Source organism: Sphaeramia orbicularis, chromosome 5, assembly GCF_902148855.1.
Source record: "Sphaeramia orbicularis chromosome 5, fSphaOr1.1, whole genome shotgun sequence".
Lineage (NCBI taxonomy): Eukaryota > Metazoa > Chordata > Actinopteri > Kurtiformes > Apogonidae > Sphaeramia > Sphaeramia orbicularis.
The window spans coordinates 60,089,923-60,111,198 of NC_043961.1; the positions used below are offsets into that span (position 1 = coordinate 60,089,923).

General features: G+C 37.8%; 1 protein-coding gene across 2 annotated transcripts; it reads right to left on the minus strand.

Moving 5' to 3' along the window:
* Positions 1 to 4,497: 4,497 nt before the first annotated feature.
* Positions 4,498 to 20,867, minus strand: nicn1 (nicolin 1). Of its 2 annotated transcripts, none has more exons than XM_030133411.1 (7): positions 20,753 to 20,867; positions 18,865 to 19,014; positions 15,227 to 15,406; positions 10,057 to 10,170; positions 6,461 to 6,529; positions 6,263 to 6,367; positions 4,498 to 4,923 (listed from the first exon to the last, which is right to left on the minus strand). In XM_030133411.1, the coding sequence occupies exons 2-7, from the start codon at positions 19,009 to 19,011 to the stop codon at positions 4,882 to 4,884; spliced, it is 657 nt and encodes a 218-aa protein (XP_029989271.1). In that variant the 5' UTR covers positions 19,012 to 19,014; positions 20,753 to 20,867; the 3' UTR covers positions 4,498 to 4,881. The 2 variants fall into 2 exon arrangements, with proteins under 2 accessions (XP_029989271.1, XP_029989270.1); XM_030133410.1 differs by having other exon boundaries at positions 20,750 to 20,867.
* Positions 20,868 to 21,276: the final 409 nt, after the last annotated feature.

Consider the following 21,276-nt stretch of genomic DNA (forward strand, 5'->3'; position numbering starts at 1 on the left):
GTAATCAGGAAAGCAAACGTCAGAGTGTATGATTTGCTGAATGCACTCGTCACACCAAAGGAGATTTCAAAAATAGTTGGAGTGTCCATAAAGACTGTTTAGAATGGAAAGAAGAGAATGACTATGAGCAAAACTATTACCAGAAAGTCTGGAAGATACTATTAAAGAAGAATGGGAGAAGTTGTCACCCCAATATTTGAGGAACACTTGCGCAAGTTTCAGGAAGCGTGTGAAGGCAGTTATTGAGAAAGAAGGAGGACACATAGAATAAAAACATTTTCTATTATGGACATTTTCTTGTGGCAAATAAATTCTCATGACTTTCAATAAACTAATTTGTCATACACTGTCTTTCAATCCCTGCCTCAAAATATTGTACATTTTGCTTCCCCACCCTGTGTATATATATATATATATATATATATATATATATATATATATATATATATATACATATACACACAAAAATATAATGTGTGGTTTTTCTAATCCACATGTGGGTTTTTCATCAGTCTCAGTCTCATTCCAGGTTTGGTGTGGAACCTATCGTGTCCACTGATGTTACATACAGAACCTGAACATTTAAACACTAATAAATTGCAAATGATTTTGGAACAGTGGTCATTTTTAGCGTACCGGCCGACAGGCTGTAAGCTGCTGTCGTCATGCAGCGTCTGTCAGCGTTGTTGTCTGTCGTCCGTTACAAAAATTTCAATCGTCTTCTTCTCCGAAACTACAGTTCCAATTGACTTCAAACTTGGTATACAGCTTCTGTATGATGATGTCAACACAAGGGATTGAAATTATTTGGATCTGGATCTGATTCTGGATTTGGTGCCACTTTGAAAAAAGTCCCCATTATCAGAGATAGGAAGTGGATGGATGCAATAACTCAGTAAATCTAAATGATCTCCAGTGTAAATGACTCCAGTCCAGCCCTGATGGGGAGATGACCCAAACATAATGTCCACATGCTGATCAGGATCTTCTTCTGGATCTGGAACTGACGCAAAATTTCACATGGGCTCTAATGGGGAAAAAATTTCAATCATCTTTTTCTCCCAAACTCCAGTTCTGATTGACTTCAAACTTGGTCTACAGCTTCTGTATGATGATGTCAACACAAGGGATGGAAATTATTTGGATCTGGATCTGATTCTGGATTTGGTGTGACTTTGAAAAATGTTCCCATTATAACAGATAGGAAGTGGATTGATCCAATAAATCAGTATCAATAATATCAAGTGTGAATTTGAATTTTTTACAGATCGGATTGGAATATGAGCAAAACATGGACTATTTCTGTAATAGAATAAATACACAGAACTGGGTGAGAATAAATGGATCTGGATACATTTCCCAAAGCTTTGAATTTGGCCGGTCAGCTACAGGGTCATTGGTCCGATTTTTGTCGAACACTCTGCCTTAAATACTTAGTTCAATTCCCAAAATGTACATGTGAGAGAGTAAAAAGATATTTTTAAAAAAAATAGTGTGTAATTTTCGTGTCCTTTTGACCGTGTTACATGTGGTTTTTTTGTATAAAAATAATGTAAAATAATATAAAAATGTGTTTCCTCTGAAAAATAGTTTCTCTTTTATCTCAGTATTTATTTTTAAACAGACCCAAAGTGCTTCTAAACCTGCTTCATAACATTCGTCTGCATCTGGTTTAAATTTTCAGCGCCTCTGTCCTGTTTTTAGAACCAGTTTCAGAGAAGCACCCATAAACAGGTGTCAAACACGAATTTGCAAAGTGTAAAAATTACACTGAAGATATTAACGGTCAAAGGTGTCGAATTTTAAGCTCAACTCACTAACCCCATGAATCATTTCTTAGAGTGTAACTATCATCATTACCTTTATCCACAAGCCAAATTTAATCTAATAAAATGAAACACTGGGGCTCACCATGAACAGCTGTTTGACCGGACCGTCCGTTCCCTCACACGTCCTCTAAAGGTCTGAAACTGTCGCTGGTTCTCACAGAGGCAGATGTGAGTTCACATGCAGACGCTGCTGAAAACGATCCACTACTGCCACCAAGTGTTCCACAGAGACACCAAAGAGTCTGCAGATGTCTGTGGGTGAACTTATACATTCAGACACAGACAGAAGAACTGGACCACTGAAGTCCACAAAAACTCTGGTTCTGCAGTCCAGTCCAACTCCTGTGTGTGTCATGTGACTAAAACAGACAGAAGAGAAAACATGGAATGAAGAAAAGCCAGCGCAATGACACAGATACTGATGGAAGAACTGAAGGGATTTTGTTTTTTATCCAGAAAACATGTTAAATGCATCGATATCAGCTGTGAAAGTAAACTACTATGAGACATCTGTCGTTCTCATTATATGTGTCCAAACAAATGGAGCTGTAGTTGGACCAGGTGTTAAAATGAACAAGAAACTGAAGAAAACAAGGAGTGGAGAAGAATTTTTTCTGTGACGGTACGTGTGTGTGTGTGTGTGTGTGTGTGTGTGTGTGTAGGTGTGTGTGTGTGTGTGTGTGTGTGTAGGTGTGTGTGTGTGTGTGTAGGTGTGTGTGTGTGTGTGTGTGTGTAGGCGTGTGTGTAGGTGTGTGTGTGCGTGCGTGCGTGCGTGTGTGTGTGTGTGTGTGTGTGTAGGTGTGTGTGTGTGTGTGTGTAGGTGTGTGTAGGTGTGTGTGTGTGTGTGTGTGTGTGTGTGTGTGTGTGTGTGTGCGTGTGTGTGTGTAGGTGTGTGTGTGTGTGTGTAGGTGTGCGTGCGTGTGTGTGTGTAGGTGTGTGTGTGTGTGGCTGTAGCTGACTACAAAGACAAACACCTGCTTTAAGAAATACAAGATACAATGGACTCCTTTATCCTTTAAATGTACACAAACATTCATTTCCATTTTCCTCATGGTTAGACTGTCTTTTTCTTCATTTTTCTCTGTTTTTATGTAATTAACTTCAAATTTACTCTGAGTTTTCATGAACATACAGAACATACAGTATACAGAAGAACAGACTAAATGTTAATGTGATGTAACTAACAATGATTATTACGAGGTATGTTTGTAAGTAGCTGTAATGTTCCCATCTAGATTTTAACATTTCATTTAGTAATTGTTGAATTCTTGAACAATAAATAAAATGTCACTCAGGAAGTACCAAGTACTTGAGTAATTTTTTCATTAAGTACATTTTTTATTTTTTTTTTTACCTCCACCAAGGAGGTTCTGTTTCTGCCGGCGTTGGTTTGTCTGTCTGTGTGCAAGATAACTGAAAAGTTATGGACGGATTTGGATGAAAATTTCAGGAAATGTTGATACTGGCACAAGGAATAAATGGGGAGGGGGGTGTCCACTGATCTGCCTTGGCAGAGATCTACGTTGTCCAAGTGCTTTTCTAGTTTACTTTTACTTGGATGACAACTTTTTACTTGTACTTGGTTAATATTTTTCCAAAGTAACAATACTTTTACCTGAGTAAAATTTTTGGCTACTCTACCCACCTGTGGGAATTATGTAAAAGTGACATGTATCTGTTTAGAATACTACCTGTAGCAGGCAAAAACTAGAAAAGCACTCAGAGAGCACAGACCTCCAGCAAGGCAGATCAGCCCCCCACCCCACCCCACCCCACCCCACCCCCCCATCACCACCAGAATGTAATCATTTGTTCCTTGTGCCAGTATCATTTCCTGAAAATTTCATCCAAATCCATCCATAACTTTCTGAGTTCTATCAAACTGTTTAACAGAAGTGTGTGACTGCTATTCCTAAACTGGTTTTTAGCTTTTATGTTTCTAGTCATTTTATGTTGTCTTAATTGTATGTAGTTTTATACTCTGTTACTTCATTTGTATTGTACTAATGTGCCTCTTGGTCAGGTTTCCCTCGAAAAAGAGATTTCATCTCAAGGGACTTCCTGGTTAAATAAAGGTTAAATAACTTTAAAAAAAAAAAAAAACTTTTTGAGTTATCTTGCACACAGACAGACAAACCAACGCCGGTAAAAACATGAGCTCCTCGGCGGGGGTAAAACGCCATCACCAAATATTGGCTAAAAAAGGATCCTCCTCAGTCTCCTTGGTGATAAAAATTGTCAGTTATATCCATTTAATGGAAATAATGAACTACCACCTCCAACAACACAAGGGTGTAAAGTATTGGAAACTAGAAAAGCACTCGGAGCGCAGACCTCCGTCCCCAATCACCACCAGAATGTAATCATTTGTTCCTTGTGCCAGTATCATTTCCTGAAATTTTCATCCAAATCTGTCCATAACTTTTTGAGTTATCTTGCACACACACACACACACACACACACACACACAGACAGACAGACAAACCAACGCTGGTAAAAACATGCGCTCCTTGGTGGAGGTAAGAATTGGACTTTTTCATTCAGTATCTGTGGACAGTAAACAGTCTGTCTGAATGTACCTGTGACCATTTCTGTGTGTGTTTTGAACCTTATACTAAAACAGTACAAAAAAAAAAACTGCTTTATATCCAGTACATTTTTCAGACCATACAGTGAGATACGTTTATTTGCATCCATGAGAGTAAAACAGTACTTAACGGTTTAAACAGAATACTGTAGGATGACATTATATATGCAGCAGTTTAAGCAGTTTTTCTGTTACTGTCTTTAGCTCAATAAATATTGTTAAATAAAACATTCAAAACAATAATTTCCTTTACAGTCTTCAGAAGCAGCAGGGTGGATGTTTTCCTAGTAGTGGTGATACTGGCCCCAGGCGGTCCAGTATCATATACATAATACATGTTTGATAACAGGAGACAGGATGAATGTGTGATGAGCTCTTCTTCATCAGTCCTTCATGCACCACAGTGCGCTCTTCAACATGTCCGTCAGCTGATCTGTATATGCACGGAAGAGCACCGCGGCCGTGTTATGTCAAGGACAGCAGGTTGATATCATAGCAGCCGTCGACCTGTGCAAAAAAAACAGAAGTCATTTACACACATGGGCAGTTTGATGGCACTGATTTGAACCCTTTCAGTCATAGTGCTCAGTAGAGTGGACAGCTGTTCCAAAGCTGTTCTGTATATTTATGGGTTTTAACCATTTTAGTTGCCAACACAGTGGGACGCTTGTACATGATCCCGTACACTGTCACCTACTGGCCAGTCATGGGAAGTGCTTTTTTTTTTTTTCACTAATAACCAAGATGGCTGACAGGAGGTCAGTAATGCTGAACATCCCAGGAATATCTTGTAAATCCTTCTATATCAGGACACCCCGAAGGTAAAAAAAAATATGCTAGCATCCAGTAACATTTAAGGATGAATATCAGTGTTAAAAATTCCAGATATTTATTTTATATTGGAAGAAATTTGCAATTAATCACGTCCACTAAATTAACACCATGCACCACTGGCTGTATTTCAACTGCCGTTCATACCATTAGTGAAACTTTACTGTTCTTGTTAAATCGATTGATCTGCAGTAACATGTTTTAGTGCAAATCAATTGCTAATTGTTCTTAGAGTGTAATTAACAGTTGTTGTTTTTTGTTTTGCATAATATCTCCATTAAGTGAGTATCAACTAGTATTAGAATATGTTAAAATGTGAGAAAACATCAGATTAGGAGCATTACAAATGTGTAATTGCTCAGTTTGGCCCCTGAACGATGAATGAATGAATGGATTTTTTTTTTTGGTTTTACATCAATCATTGTTACTCAGTACATTAATCGTAATAAACATAAAAACCAAAAAAGGAATAGGCTAGAAGCACAAGCTTATTTTTTTGCCTATCCTTTTCAACTAATACACTGCATACATCAAGTTAAATGTGAACAGCATCGAGCATTCACACCAGAATAATAAAAAATTAAAAAAACAACAATAACATACCTATCATCTCAATTCAATATTTCTGAATAATTTTAAACTTAAGGTACTTTTTTTTTTTTTTACTTTGCCAAAGGAGTGGATAACTTAAATGCATCATAAGGTCCATCCCATAATTTCACACCCACAATCCCAGTTCATCTAGACCTCACATTTGTCCTCACTTTAATCCACTCACACATACGAAAATCTCAGAAATTCAAATTACTCTCTCTTAATTCCAAGAACCACAACTGGTAGAATGAGTTTGACACCCCAGATTTAACTGAAAAACAAAGAATCCAAACAAGACTGATTAAAAAAAAAAAAACAAGGTTTAAATAAATGAAAACATAAGGACTACTAAAATAAATCTACTGACTGATGCATGTAACACTTCCTGTGGACATAATCTGTCGTCCTGAGTCCAACTCACATCAAAGCGTCCAATGGAGGCGGTGGTCTGGTTGGTCTGCATCACCTCCGTTAGAGCCCACATCTGCTGGATACTGGACGAGACAGTCTGTGGGTCTGGGAGGCCCTGAGAGAACCAGCACAACACATGAACTGGGACCACTGGGTGAAATACAGGAAAGCGCATCACTGACCTTCCACAAACCAAAACAACATGTACCTCCAGATCAGGATGCTGGTCCACCAGGGTCAGGTCCGACAGCCAGTCCGAAACCTCCTTCTCTGGGTCCTGGAAGAACCAGCACCACATGGAAATGTCAATCTGGGCCCATGTCTGATGTTAATGCTCTGGTTTTGGGGTTTTTTTTTTTTAGTCGTACAAACAAACACAACAAGTGGTTCCAGACCAAGGTTATTATCGTTAACGAAAACTAACGAAATGACGAAAACTAGAGTTGAAAAAACATTTTTGTTAACTGAAATAAATAAAAACTAGAATTAAAAGACAAAAAACGATAACTAACTGAAACTGTATTGTGCATTTATAAAACTAAGTAAAATGTATAAAAATTATGGATAAAATTCACTTTGTTTTTGTCTTAGTCAATGTCGGATTGATACGAAAGCGATTCATTTTGCTCTAGCAATTTTAGCTGCTGGCACCATACGACACTTGTGGTTTCCAGTCGTCTTCTGGTCCCCACTCTGCCTGGAAACATGGAGACTAAAGCAGCAGAGTCCTGTCTGGGATTGATTTGAATACGACGACAGAGAAGAAGAGAAAAGAGACGACTAAACTACAACTAAACTAAAACTAAGCATTCAGAAAAAAATGAAAACTCATAAAAACTAGCAAACCTGCTCTAAAAACGAATTAAAACTAACTGAATTAGAGAAAAAAAAAGTCAAAACTAAATAAAGCTAAACTATAATGAAAAAGCCTAAACTATTAGAACCTTGCTCCAGACACAACAAACCCCGCCCCTCGCATGTATTGTAGTTTATTTTGATGTCATCATGTCTATGCGTGTGCTCATGTCATATCAGTTGCCTCTATATATGTGAGAAGTCTGACGTAAATTGAAATAAAATTGATGTTTTTATAGACATTTGAAATTTAGCCATTATAAGTAAATGGGAAAAACGATACAACAAAACTAAAATTAATACTGAAACTAAACTAAAACTAAGCATTTAGAAAAAAATGAAAACTAATAAAAACTAGTAAACCTGCTCTAAAAATGAATTAAAACTAACTGAATATGAGAAAAAAAAAGTCAAAACTAAATAAAACTAAACTAGAATGAAAAATCCAAAACTATTAGAAACTTGTTCCAGGCACAACAAACCCCGCCCCTCACACGTGTTGTAGTTCATTTTGTCATCGATCCAGCTGATGTCATCATGTCTATGAATGTGCTGATGTCATATCAGTTGCCTCTATACATGTGCAGTCTGAAGTAAATTGAAACAAAATTGATGTTTTTATAGACATTTGAAATTTTGCCCATTATAAGTAAATGGAAATAAAAAAAAAAAAACAAAAAAAAAAAAACAGATAAAGTATTTTAACTTTGACCTACTTTGCCCAAAATGTAACCACATTTATTCTGGGTCACTGTTAATCTATAAACCCAGTTTAGTATGAAGTCAACCAGTAGTTTTGCGGCTACAGTGTTGACATGGTGTTATTGGTTCGGTGCGGTGCTACTTAATTATGATTGGCTGTTCTTATGTCTGTCAAAACATAAATGAATGAATTTTACCGAAATTGTATCGAGCATGACTTACTTTTATCGAGAAAAAGTTGTTTTGTGACATACATCGTTATTGTTTTATTGCCTAGCACTAATTAGAAATTTTGCCCATTATAAGTAAATGGGAGAAAAAAAAAGATTTAAAACAATTAATAAAAATTTGAACTTTGACCTGCTTTTCCCAAAATGTAACCACATCTATTCATGGTCACTGGTGATCTATAAACCCTATTTGGCATGAGCTTGTTTAGGCCTGAAAATGGGATGGAGGGAGACACGGAAAGCTGAGTATGGCAGGATGGATCTCCACTTGGCAGGTTGCAGTCATCCTGTAGCTGCAGCGTGCATTCTCATGTGCAGACATGTGCTGGAGTCTGGGGGGTGCCCACCTCCCATACATGTCTGCACGTCAGGGTAAATCTGAGTCAGCTCTGGACAGCTGCCATGGCTAAAGAAATGAAACTGACATGGTGTCCAAAGAAGGGATGCAAATTATCGATTAATTCATTAATCGTCACTTGGTTGCCCTGATCGATCGATTAACGATTAATTGATAAGCGCTGATTTTCCTGAGAACCTGAATTTCTTTTTCAATACAATACTATAAGAATAAAATAAGATACTATAAGAATAAAAGCTAAATATTGATTATACACTCCATGATAAAGGCATGTCATATTCCTTAATGATTGATTTATTGAACTGTTGGATACAGTCAGTGTTTCCTGTGGCGGTGTGTAATGTGGGGGGGGGGGGGGGGGGTACTCGCACACGCGCAGTACGGCCAGGAGATGCGTGCATGCGTCACTGTCTGTCCTACTTCTAATACTATGGCAGTATGGTGCAGTCCATGCCCCCGCAGAAGTGACAGTGAAACTTTTCACTGACTGTAGACTACACCGACCTCCAGGACAACGCTCCGATACCGACCTCGCATTTGTGCCTGTATTTATTCGGGGGTGCACCGCTGCCACAAACAGACGGTCGGTCTGTGTTTGGTCCACCAGGTCCACACAGACATTCTAACTCGTCAACACTATGATCCGCTTCGATGACCGCCTATCTCAGCCGCAGCTTCGCAGCGCAGACAAACCGTCAGCCTTCGGACAGGTGTGGACGGGCGGAAAAGGGCAATTAACCGACAATGAATAATTTAATCGAGCAAATTCTTATCGCCAATTAATCGTTAGTCGATTAATTGTTTACATCCCTAGTCCAAAGTGTTAATGCTGTAACCTGGTAATTCTGTGATGGATGGATGGATGCCCATTGGCCCCTCCCATTGGCCCCTCCCATGACCTTTGATTGGATTTAAATCCCACCACTACTTCGCACAAACCAGTTTTATCTTGGATTGCGCAGTTGGCCCCTGTTCACTCGTGTGAAAACCTGGGTCTGAAAATTTGGACGAATATCCACCAACCCCCGACCTACCGACGTCCAGAAAAGAAAATTCCAAAAATTATCAAATGTGGAACCGAGGGTAATTTTTCAAAATGTGTAGTTTTTGTTTTTTTTTCGATACAGCCTGTATAAGCAGTAGTCCACAGTGTAGCACTACACTGACCTATCTCAGCAGCTCTGGGGATGGGGGGAGGGGGAGAGATGTTAAATTGTGTGTTTTTTTTTCTTTCCTTCCTCTTTTCTCACTCCATCAGTGCTGTTTTCTTTTATTTTTATTTCTGAATGTGTGTTTGCTATGTTGATATCAAAAACGAAGCATAATGTACCAATCAGGAGATCTCAAATCTGTACTGTGATAAAGCTTCGCCATAAAAATATCTGAAACACAAAAACAAGTGAAACTCTGATTTCTACAGATGTATCTTTATAGCTCATTTTACCAAACAAAATATATGCTTTATTAAACAGTGCTGTTGTGCCAATTTGCCCAAAACTTTAAGGAGAATATGACAGTGTCAATTTCAGGGGACGACAAAGACTGAATTTAGTTATAGGAGATAAAAACGAAAAAAAAAACCAAACAAACAACATAACACTAGTCTGGTCCAGATGTCAGGGATTGTTGGGACGTGTGCTTAGAGTGTGATGAACTTACTGGTTCCATGAAACGGAAGATTTTGATCTCCTCGAGGTTAAAGGTCAGCCAGGCAGAAGACGGCTGCCTCAGGATCAGTCTGACAGACACCACATGGTCCGGCTCCACCTTCATCTGCATGAAAACACAACTGAGTGCACCAGACGCAAAGACATGTTTGTGTACATCAGGGCTGTCAAACATGCGTCCCGGGGCCCAAATGCATCCCCCCAAAGGTTCCAATCCAGCCCGCAGGATGAATTTACAAAGTGTCAAAACTCCACAGTCCAGGCTGTGGAACTCATTTTAGTGTGGGTTCCACATCCAGACCAATCTGATCTACAGTCAAATAATAACAGCAGAAGAACCCACACAAAAGAAGGACTGCAGATTTACTACTGGGTTTGATGGGAGAAAAATAATATTACATTATGTCTATAAATAATGACAACTTCAAATTTTTTGTCTTTGTTTTAGTGCAAAAAAAACCAAAACATTAAATTATGAAAATATTGACATTTCCAAACTCTCCTGTACCAATAAAATGTGAATAACCTGAACAAATGTGCCCAACCTGAAATGTCTGTATTAAATTCAGTCCAGTTTGAACTCTTTTCTTCCTGTTCCTCAGTGTTTAGTGTCTTTGTAGATCTGATCCAGAATGCACATGGACTAATGAGAAGTGGAGGCAGAATAGTGTTAAAATTGCACTGGTTTTTCTCGAGAAATTTCAGTTTTTTCAAGTTATTCACATCTTTTTTTTTGTTTGGATAGTTTATAAAAGTAAGTATTTTCATAATTTAATGTTGTTTTTTTTGCACTAAAACAAAGACAAATTTGGAGTTGTCATTATTTATCGTAGGGCTGCACAATTAATCATTCCAAGATCGCAATCTTGATTCACACATGTATGCGATCTCATTTCTATACACGGACGATTCTTAAGTGTTTTATTTCATGGGCTGTGTTATAAACAAATGCAGAACCGCCACCGGATCCAAGTGTCTTTTCACTTTCACTGCTCTGACTTCTGCACTATTCCAAGGATAACTCGGCCTTAACCAAGAATCAAAAGTTTCGCCCTCTCTAAAAATGTTATATTCAAAAACTTCCATTGTGCCGGCTGAGAAGTTTCTTTGCACTGCTAACTTTCACAGATCAGCTGACGTCGCTTAGCAACCGTGACCATAAGTGACCGGACTACTGGCGGAGTGAATGAAAGACACAAATCAGAGGTAAAAGAACCCATTTTTCTTGACACGTGCAATAAACATTTTGTGAAAAAAATCTTGCCAGAGAATCGTGATCTCAATTCTAAGCAAAAAAATTGTGATTCACATTTTTTCCAGAATTGTGCAGCTCTAATTTATCAGTTATTCTGTTATTTTACTGGTTCGGCCCACTGCAGATCAAATCAGGCTGAATGTGGAACCTGAAAGAACAGGAGTTTGAGAACCCTGGTGTACACCATCGAAAAAACAAAAAGACTTTACTTCGGCAGGTAAGAAAAGATCATTGACAATAATACCGTACTTTCTGGACTATAAGCCGCTACTTTTTTGTCATTTTGAACCCTGCGGCTTATACAGCGATGCAGCTCGAGTACAGATTTATACGGGCTAACGGCCTCCAGGGGGCGCTCTAGCAGGAAGCACAAAAGTGAGACAGACAGGAGGAAGAGGTGATGAAGAGAAGGAGTTTGAATCTGAACTTTTAACAATCATTTTGTGTGTCATGCACAAACCCTCATCATGGAAAACACACGAAGAAATGCATATGATGCAGCTTTTAAGTTAAAAGCAATTGATGTGTCTGTAAAGAAGGAAATAGAGCTGCAGCACCGAAGTGCCATTGAGCAACAATGGAGGAGAGACGTAGAAAGTGTGTGACGGAGTCTTTGAAGATGTTCAACTGAAGAACACTGAAGAAGACGACTGCAGTGGTTTAATGAGCAGAAGGAAGAGGAACATACAGATCAGTGACTGTTCTGGGTTTTTGAACCAGCCTGTTCCTGCTGTTTTACTGCCGTGTTACAGACACTGTGGAAAAAAGCAGTGAAGGGATGGAAAAAAATACTTAAATAATCTTTCTGTTTAACATCTTTCTGTGGAAATATCTCATGTCACAACGTGGACACCTGCGGCTTATATTCTGGTGCGCCTTATAGCCCGGAAAGTACGGTAACTATCGCTGACAACTCTGTTTTTTACAAACACATTTGAGAAGTAAGTTTTCTGGCATCGACATAAAATCCCAGCGTTTTCTGTTTTTGGATCAATCCCATCGCCGCCTTTTGCATTAACTGAAGGGCTTCAAATCGTCAAACTGAGAATTACAGCAGTGAAATAATGCATTCAACATTCCTTAAGGCAAAATATGAAAAACAATAACATATAAACAATGAATAAACATCATTTATGCTTCCACAATTACCTTTTAAACTACGCCACGCTTGGAGCGGTATCTGAAGTAAACAAAAATTAAATCACCATTCACCATCTGGCTCCATTTGCATAGAGAATAAACTATAAATAAATTGGAGAAATGAAAAATAACTGTTTGTATTGTCTCCATATATCAACATTACAACGCTTATCGTGCCTTTCTTTGGGACTTGACTGGCGTCCCTCCAAGGCCAGCTGACACACTAAATAAACAGCACTAAGCTTTGGCACACCGGGTTAGTTTTATACTAGTTTTATGGGACACGATGGTGTAGAGATCTGATGTGAAGTTTGGAATAGTAGCCTGTCATTTCAGTTTTACTGGGATATAGAAGGGATGTCCACCTAAGAACTGTCTGCAGAGGTAGCCATGGGGGGGGCTGACAAAAAACACTGCACCTCTGAGCAAAAAAAAAAGGTTTAAAGAGCATGATCTGTGGCTCTGTGAGTGGAACTCATGGGTTTAAGGTGATGAATAGGAGAAGTTTTAAACTTAACTTTGAACAGTCATTTTGCGTGTCATGCACAAACCCTCATCATGGAAAACACGAAGAAATGCATATGATGCAACTTTGAAGTTAAAATAAATGGATGTGTCTGTAAAGGAGGAAACAGAACTGCAGCACGAAGAGACAATGAGAGACAACGGAAGAGACTGAATTGATTAATTATGATTTGATTCAATTCGATTCAGTGTTAATTGATTGATTCAGATTCCTTTAGTGATACCAAAGTACAATTTTGAGTTGTAACTTGATTGTTTGACTACTGCAGCCATGCAACACAGAATCAATATTGATATTAGAAAGGAAATAAATCTGACATTTCATCAGAAAACAGATGAATCTGCTCTGAAATAATGAACACAAACATGTCCATGTTTCTCCAGTGGATCAGAACAGACTCCTCCTTCATCTTTATTCTGTTTTATACCTGGTACTTCCAGCCTTAAGGCTCATTACTGTCACCCTGGGGCACTGACACCAGTTTGGCCCCTGAAACAGAATCATGTTGGGCCTTGGTACAAGAAACTCACTCTAGGGGGAGGGTGGGCGGAGCTTCGGGATTTCCGCTTTACTATTCCTCTAACTCCGTCCTCAGCCACAGGTGATCCACGTTCATATTTCTGAAATGACTGGCTTCTGCAACCCGCCTCCGCCGACCAGTTCCTCTGCACTGCAGGTTCCAGTTTGAGGCCTGGAGGACCTCCCACTAAGGGGTTTTCCCCACCCTTCCTCCCACTGAGGGGTTTTCCCCACCCTTCCTCCGACTGAGGGGTTTTCCCCACCCTTCCTCCGCATTCCTCCTGTGCCAGAACCGTCGCGAGCACGACCAAGAGTCACGAGACTCTGCAAGGGGCTCACAAGACAGAGCCAGCCACGCTTCCGGGTCATTTACTCGCAATCCTGCTCTGAAAAATCGATCTCATCCACCATTAATTGATTACGCAAAATCAAAAAGAAATCAATTAAGTAAATTTTTTTACCCAGCCCTAATAGAGATCAGTGACTTTTGTGGGCTTTTTGAACCAGCCGTGTTCCTGCCGTTTTACTGCCGTGTTCCAGGCACTGTTTGGAAAAAAGCAGTGAAGGGATGGAAATAAAAATTTAAATCATCTGTTTACCATCTGTCTGTGGAAATATCTCATGTTACAATGTGGACACCTGCGGACTATAGTCAGGTGCAGACTATATATGTACAAATATTTTTTTCTTTTAAAATTTGGTGGGTGCAGTTTATATTCCGGTGCGGTTTATATTCTGGTGCGGCCTATATTCAGGTGCAGTTTATATTCCGGTGCGTCTTATATTCCGGTGCGTTTTATATTCTGGTGCGGCTTATATTCAGGTGCAGTTTATATTCTGGTGCAGCTTTTATTCAGGTACAGTTTATATTCTGGTGCGGCTTATATTCAGGTGTGACTTATATTCTGGTGCGGCTTATATTCAGGTGCAGTTTATATTCTGGTGCGTCTTATATTCCAGTACGTTTTATATTCTGGTGTGGCTTATATTCAGGTGCAGTTTATACTCTGGTGCGGCTTATATTCAAGTACAGTTTATATTCTGGTGCAGCTTATATTCAGGTGCGGCTTATATTCTGGTGCGTCTTATATTCAGGTGCAGTTTATATTCCGGTGCGGCTTATATTCCGGTGCGTTTTATATTCTGGTGCGTCTTATATTCAGGTGCAGTTTATATTCCGGTGCGGCTTATATTCTGGTGCGGCTTATATTCAGGTGCGGCTTATATTCTGGTGCGGTTTATATTCAGGTTCGTCTTATATTCTGGTGCGGTTTATATTCAGGTTCGTCTTATATTCTGGTGCGGTTTATATATTCCAGTGCGGTTTATATTCAGGTTCGGCTTATATTCTGGTGCGGTTTATATTCAGGTTCGTCTTATATTCTGGTGCGGTTTATATATTCCAGTGCGGTTTATATTCAGGTTCGGCTTATATTCTGGTGCGGTTTATATTCAGGTTCGTCTTATATTCTGGTGCGGTTTATATTCAGGTTCGTCTTATATTCTGGTGCGGTTTATATATTCCAGTGCGGTTTATATTCAGGTTCGGCTTATATTCTGGTGCGGTTTATATTCAGGTTCGTCTTATATTCTGGTGCGGTTTATATTCAGGTTCGTCTTATATTCTGGTGCGGTTTATATATTCCAGTGCGGTTTATATTCAGGTTCGGCTTATAGCCGGGAAAGTACGGTATATGACCTCAGACATGTGACCCATTCTACCTGTGTCCTGTGGATGGAGAAGTAGTCCTGGGATCCGCCCTCAGTGTGGGGGTTGTCCATCAGGGGGAGGTCTCTCAGAGCGGTCCACCACTTGGCCGCCGCCTCCTGCCCGGGGCTCCGCCTCAGCAGACGCACCGTCACATAAGCTGTGTAGTAGTTCTTAAAAGTGATTTCCTCGATCTGCAGGGCAGACAGTGACAGTGTTTGTGCATTTCTCTGAGGTCATCAGGTCCATCCTGGGGGGAAACATGTCTACATTTACCTTTTATTATTGGGTCTAAAAAGATGGAAAAGTGTCAGATACTAAAGTAAACCCAGTTTCATAGAAGCACCCATATATGAATATCCTCCTGGGACAGTTTTTAAGGTTGTATTATGGGAAAACTTTGCATTGTGGCATTAAATCCATGTTGTGAATTCAAAGCTGTGACGCTATAAGAAGCAGTAAGTCTGAAAAACCCACAGCATTAACACTTCCACCTAAACACAGTCCCACTGTCACACTTATAGGGATAATCCATTTATGTGTGAACTTGCTATAGGCATTCTGCTTTGAAGCTTTAAGCTGTTAGCTAATGAGGAGGCACTTATTTTAAAAATACATTCATGTTTTTTTGTTTTGTTTTGTTTTTTTCTATTAGGACTAAGTGTTCAAATGTAGGTCAATAAGTAAAGTGTTTGAAACATGTCTCAAGGTAAGAAAACAGCTCTATATTTAAACAAACATTTGTGTGTCTGTATGTACAGTATGTTTCTGTGTTTTAGACGGTGCCACTGGGACACACCGGAATATGGGACACTAAAAAAAAGTCAGTTTAATGGAAGAAGACAGTTCTGAAATTTTGTTTTAATTGGCTCCTGGTGTGCCAAAAAAAAATCCATCTCTGCAGGGATAACTCCAGTTTTAAACAGTGCATATAATTAGGGTATTACACAGTATTAGAGACGCCGTTATTTTCCATTAATCATTTAGTTATGTGGAGTGTTACTAGTTGACTTTGTTCCGACGAATTCTACTCCCTTGCGAAAAGTGCATGTCACAGCAGCTGCCGAAAACAGCTCCATGAAGAGGACAAAGTGCACCAAATTCACCCTGTCACACCAGAAGAACTCCAAATGTGAGCTGCTCCAGTCATTTCACTCCTTTGGCTTCACAGGCTTATTCTGCTGGGAGATGTAGGTTTTGGTGCTATCTGGTGCTGAATTCTGCTCCCTGCCAAAAACTGCCTCCCCAGCTGCAGGTGATGTAGTTTTCAGCAGTATCTGTTTTAGATTTAACTTTTGAAAGTTTTATATACCTTACAGTTTGCACATTCTTTAATATTAAACAGATAAAAAAATAATTATAACTGCAATATCTTACAGTATTGTTACTTATTTAATTGCTACACAGCTATGATGGTGTTCAAGGCTGGGTAGGAGATCTTAGAAAAATGGTTTGAGCAGCTACATTTTGAAAATACTCAATTCAAAAGTCCACATGACAGCTGAGTTTGATGGACACATCACTGTTCAATCATTTCGATGAGTCGGTTAAAATGATTGGATGGTGTTTTTTCAGTCCTGTCCGTTCCGCAGGTGACTAATTTTTTTTAAATTTTTGTGTTAGAGCAGGGGTGTCAAACTCATTTTAGTTCAGTTCCATATTCAGCTAAATTTGATCTGAAGTGGTCCAGACCAGAAAAATAACAACATAATAACCTATAAATAATGACAACTCCAAATTTTTGTCTTTGTTTTAGTGTAAAAAAAAAAAACCATTAAATTATGAAAATACTTACTTTCATAAACTATCCAAAGAAAAAAAGCTCTGAAAAAACTGAAATTTAATTTAAAAAAATGTAAGAAAATTTAGTACAACTTTAATAATATTATTCCTCAACTTATCATTAGTCCATGTGCATTATGGATCAGATCTACAAAGACACTAAACCCTGAGGAACAGGAAGAAAAGAGTTCAAATTGGGCTGAATTTTCTTTAGACATTTCAAGTTCATATTTGTTCAGGTTATTCACATTTTATTGTTTCAGGATAGTTTGTAAATGTAAATATTTTCATAATGTTATTTTTTGCACTAAAACAAAGGAAAAAAAATTAAGTTGTTAATTCTAGATTTTTTTTGGCTTAATTCAAGATTTTTTTTTACCTAATTTAATTTTTTTTTTTTTTTTTTTGGCTTAATTCAAGATTTTTTTTACTTAATTCAAGATTTTTTTTTTTTTTTGGCTTAATTTAAGATTTGTTTTAATTGAAGATTTTTTTGTCTTAATTGAAGATTTTTTTGTCTTAATTGAAGATTTTTTCCTAAATTTGAGATTTTTTTGGCTTAATTGAAGATTTTTTTTTACTTAATTGAAGATTTTTTTGTGTGTCTTAATTCAAGATTTGTTTTTACTTAATTGAAGATTTTTTTGGCTTAATTCAAGATTTTTTCCTAAATTTGAGATTTTTTTTTTTTTTTTTTTTTTTTTGCTTAATTGAAGTTTTTTTGGGGCTTAATTGAAGATTTTTTTACTTAATTGAAGATTTTTTTTTTTTTTTTTTTTTTTGCTTAATTCAAGATTTTTTCCTTAATTCAAGCTAAAATTTTTTGCTTAATTCAATTCAAGACTGTGGAATTTTTTACACTTGGCAAAAACATCCCAGGGGCCGAACTGGATCCTTTGGCGGGCCGCATTTGGCCCCCGGGCCGCATGTTTGACAGCCCTGTGTTAGAGCATTAATTAATTGGTTGTAACGGGTGTGAAGGGGATTTTAAGGAATATAGTAAAAAATGCTCCAAGAAAACATCTCACACCCCACCTTCATCCCTTTCATGTGTGAATTATGAGAACTGTAATAAAAACAATACGACTGAAAATTTTCTTCTGAACCTATTTTTCATGGAGTTCCAAAAATGTCCACTCAGCTGGACACCATGTTTAATTTTTTAAGCAAAGAAACACGTATTTACTGATATTCTATGTGAAATCTATGAAATAAAAGCATTTTTAATGCAACTAATCTGATGTTTTCTCACATTTTAACATACTCTAACACTAGTTATTACTCACTTCATGGAAATAATATGAAAAAAATACCCTTTTGTTTAAAAAAAACCCTGTTAATTACAGTCTAGTAACAATAACAAGCAATTGATTTCCACTCAGACATGTTAATGCAGATCAGGTTGATCAAAAACAGCAACATTACAGTAATGGTATGAATATCAGTGTATTATGGGATGGTGCATAAGCGTCCACTGTGTTGGCTGATATGGAACTAAAACAACCAAACAAATGAATATACAACAGAACAGCTGGAGAAGAACTGTCCACTGTGATGACCACTGTGCATGAAAGGGTCAAGAGGCTGAATAATTCACAATTAATTTCATAGAAAGAAGAAAAAGTTGTGACAGGGTGAATTTGGTGCACATCGTCCTCTTCATGGCTGACTTTGTGTGTGTGTGTGTGTGTGTGTGGGGGGGGGGGGGGGTAGTTTTCGACAGGGAGTAGAATTCGTCACAACAGACTTTAGGTCACATCTTGTTTAGTACTATAACATGCTGAAGGTATAATATGAACACTTAATTAATTCATCACTAACTCATGTATTGCATGTATTCAGCAGTGTTGTGCGTTAAACATCAGCTTACATTGACAGGTTTTCCAAACGGGAGGGAAACGTCGACAACGCACACACCGGACCGGGACGTGTCTGTTTTGGTTTCTCCGATCTGCAGGAAGACTGGAGGTTTAACTGTGCAGGAAATAGGCTTGATGTCATCACTGTTTCCGCTCATATTCTGAAAAGAAAGAGCAGTAATCGTTTACAAATTCACCCAGAAAAAAAGAAAAAAACACAGTTGTTTATTGATCTGGATTCTGGGGAGTTCCGAGAAAGCCTCAGATCAGCTGAAACACTCATTTAACCTTTGTATGTTTGAGTCTGTGGGACCTGTTTTCATTTTTTATTAAAAGAAAAATGAAGAGTAATTATTATTTATCTATTTATTTATGTTTTATTTTTACTTTAATTTATTTTTAATATGCAACAAGACAAAGTAATCTTACTTAGTCCTTAGAAATAAACAGGTAGTAAGAAGTCATGGACAGAAAAAAAAACAAAAAAAAAAAACTTATACATATATATGACTTCATTTGCATATTCAAAAAGGAGTGGGAGGAAGTAGAACTTCTTTAATCTCCACACAACAGTCTATCCTTTAGCTTCTATCAGCAGAATATATGAAAAGTCCAGTCCCTTAGATCTTTTGTAAGTAATTAACCTCAGTTATCATCCTCACATACACATATAAACATTTATGAATTTTTCCTTCTCATATCTTGATTATATTACATTTTATTAAAAAAACAAACTAAAAATAAGTAGCACTTTAATTCATAAATGTTCTAGCAAAGGCAAAAGGCAAATATTAAACATATATGCTTTTTTATGTTACTTGTAATTGGGATGAAGTTCACATCTGTTGAGTATTTTAACATAAAATACTTTGAATATGTTGAATTAAAAACCTACAGATGCAGCAGGTCCACCACACCCACGAACACTGGCTGAATAATAAAAATCTGAACACCACACAACACTGGAAGATCAGATAAGTTGAGTTTACTTAAAAAATCTCAGGTAACTCGTTGCCTTAAAAAACTGAATTAATGAGTAATGAAAGCTTGAGTGTATTAAACTGAAATGCTTGATTTGAATGGCATTGCTATTTTAAGTACAACACACTAAATGCCAAGTTAATTTAACTTAAAATTTGTTGCAATGTCAGTTGTTTCATATAAACATTAGACTTAATATCAGTTTTGGACTCAATTCCAAGTTGATTTAAATTCAAATCTTTTGCAACATAAATTGCTTTGTATTATTATTCAACTTAATATTTTGCAGCATGGATGGAAGTTAGGCAGGAAGTTCGCTAGTGTAATTTGCCAGCACAGGAAGTGCTTTTAATTTGGCAAAGTTTAAAGATTCACATTTAACAAAAGCAATCTTAGATAGTTGTTCCTCTGGTTCTGACTCCTGGTGCAGCTGTACAAAAATACACAATACACATTTTTTAAGTAAAACTGTGAAACTTTGGTCCACTACAGAGGACAAAAATGCATTACTGTGTCTCAGGAGGATGTAAATAAACCTGATAAATAAACCTGCTTTGCCTTGGGTTCAGGTGAAATGTAAATGTTGACATGCACAGTAACAGTAGTGTTCCTTCTGCTAGCACCATGGACAGCGGTATTTTCGGAGCCCCACCCCTCAGAGGCAACACTTCCACCGACCACAAATACTCAGATTACTGTAATCTAATCTAATATTAGATCTAAATACCTCTAATCATGTTTGGATTCCGAAGCACAGCTGTAATCTTTGATCACATCCTGCACTCGGAACAGATTTACCACCGAAACATTAGCACGAAACCTCTGGAGTTAGCAACTAAAGTCCAACTGCAGTCAGAAATATGTGTTAAATACGGCTGTGATTAATGATAAACGATGTACTGGTTTGGTACTTACCTGTCTTTGTCAGATATTATGTCCGGGTCGACGGAAAAAAGATGTCAAGTACTAAAAAGTGCGAGTGCAAATGCTAGCATGCTAAAGCTGCTGTCTGTGTGTTACTTCCTGGTTGTAACCAAGGCGACGGCACGAGTCTTAAAGGGACAGTAGCACAAATACTGTGAGTGTTAGAGGAGGTGAGTGCAGATACAGACTGGAAAAAATGAAGAGAACAACTTTGTTTTCTTCAGTTTCTTGTTAACATTAACCCTTTGATGAATGAATTATGAGGACCTTTGTCAAGTTTTTTTTTTTTTTTTTTTTTCCTGAGTGTTTTTATTCCTCTTTAGGCATGACAAAAAAAAACAATGAGATTGATTTTTTTTTTTTTTTTTTTAATGAACTTATTTTTAATGGAGTTACAAAAATATCCTTTTAGCTGGACACCATGTGTAATTTTTGAAGTAAAGAAACGTGTATTTAACCCTTTCATGCACAGTGGTCACTCCAGTGGACAGTTCTTCTCCAGCTGTTCTGTTGTATAT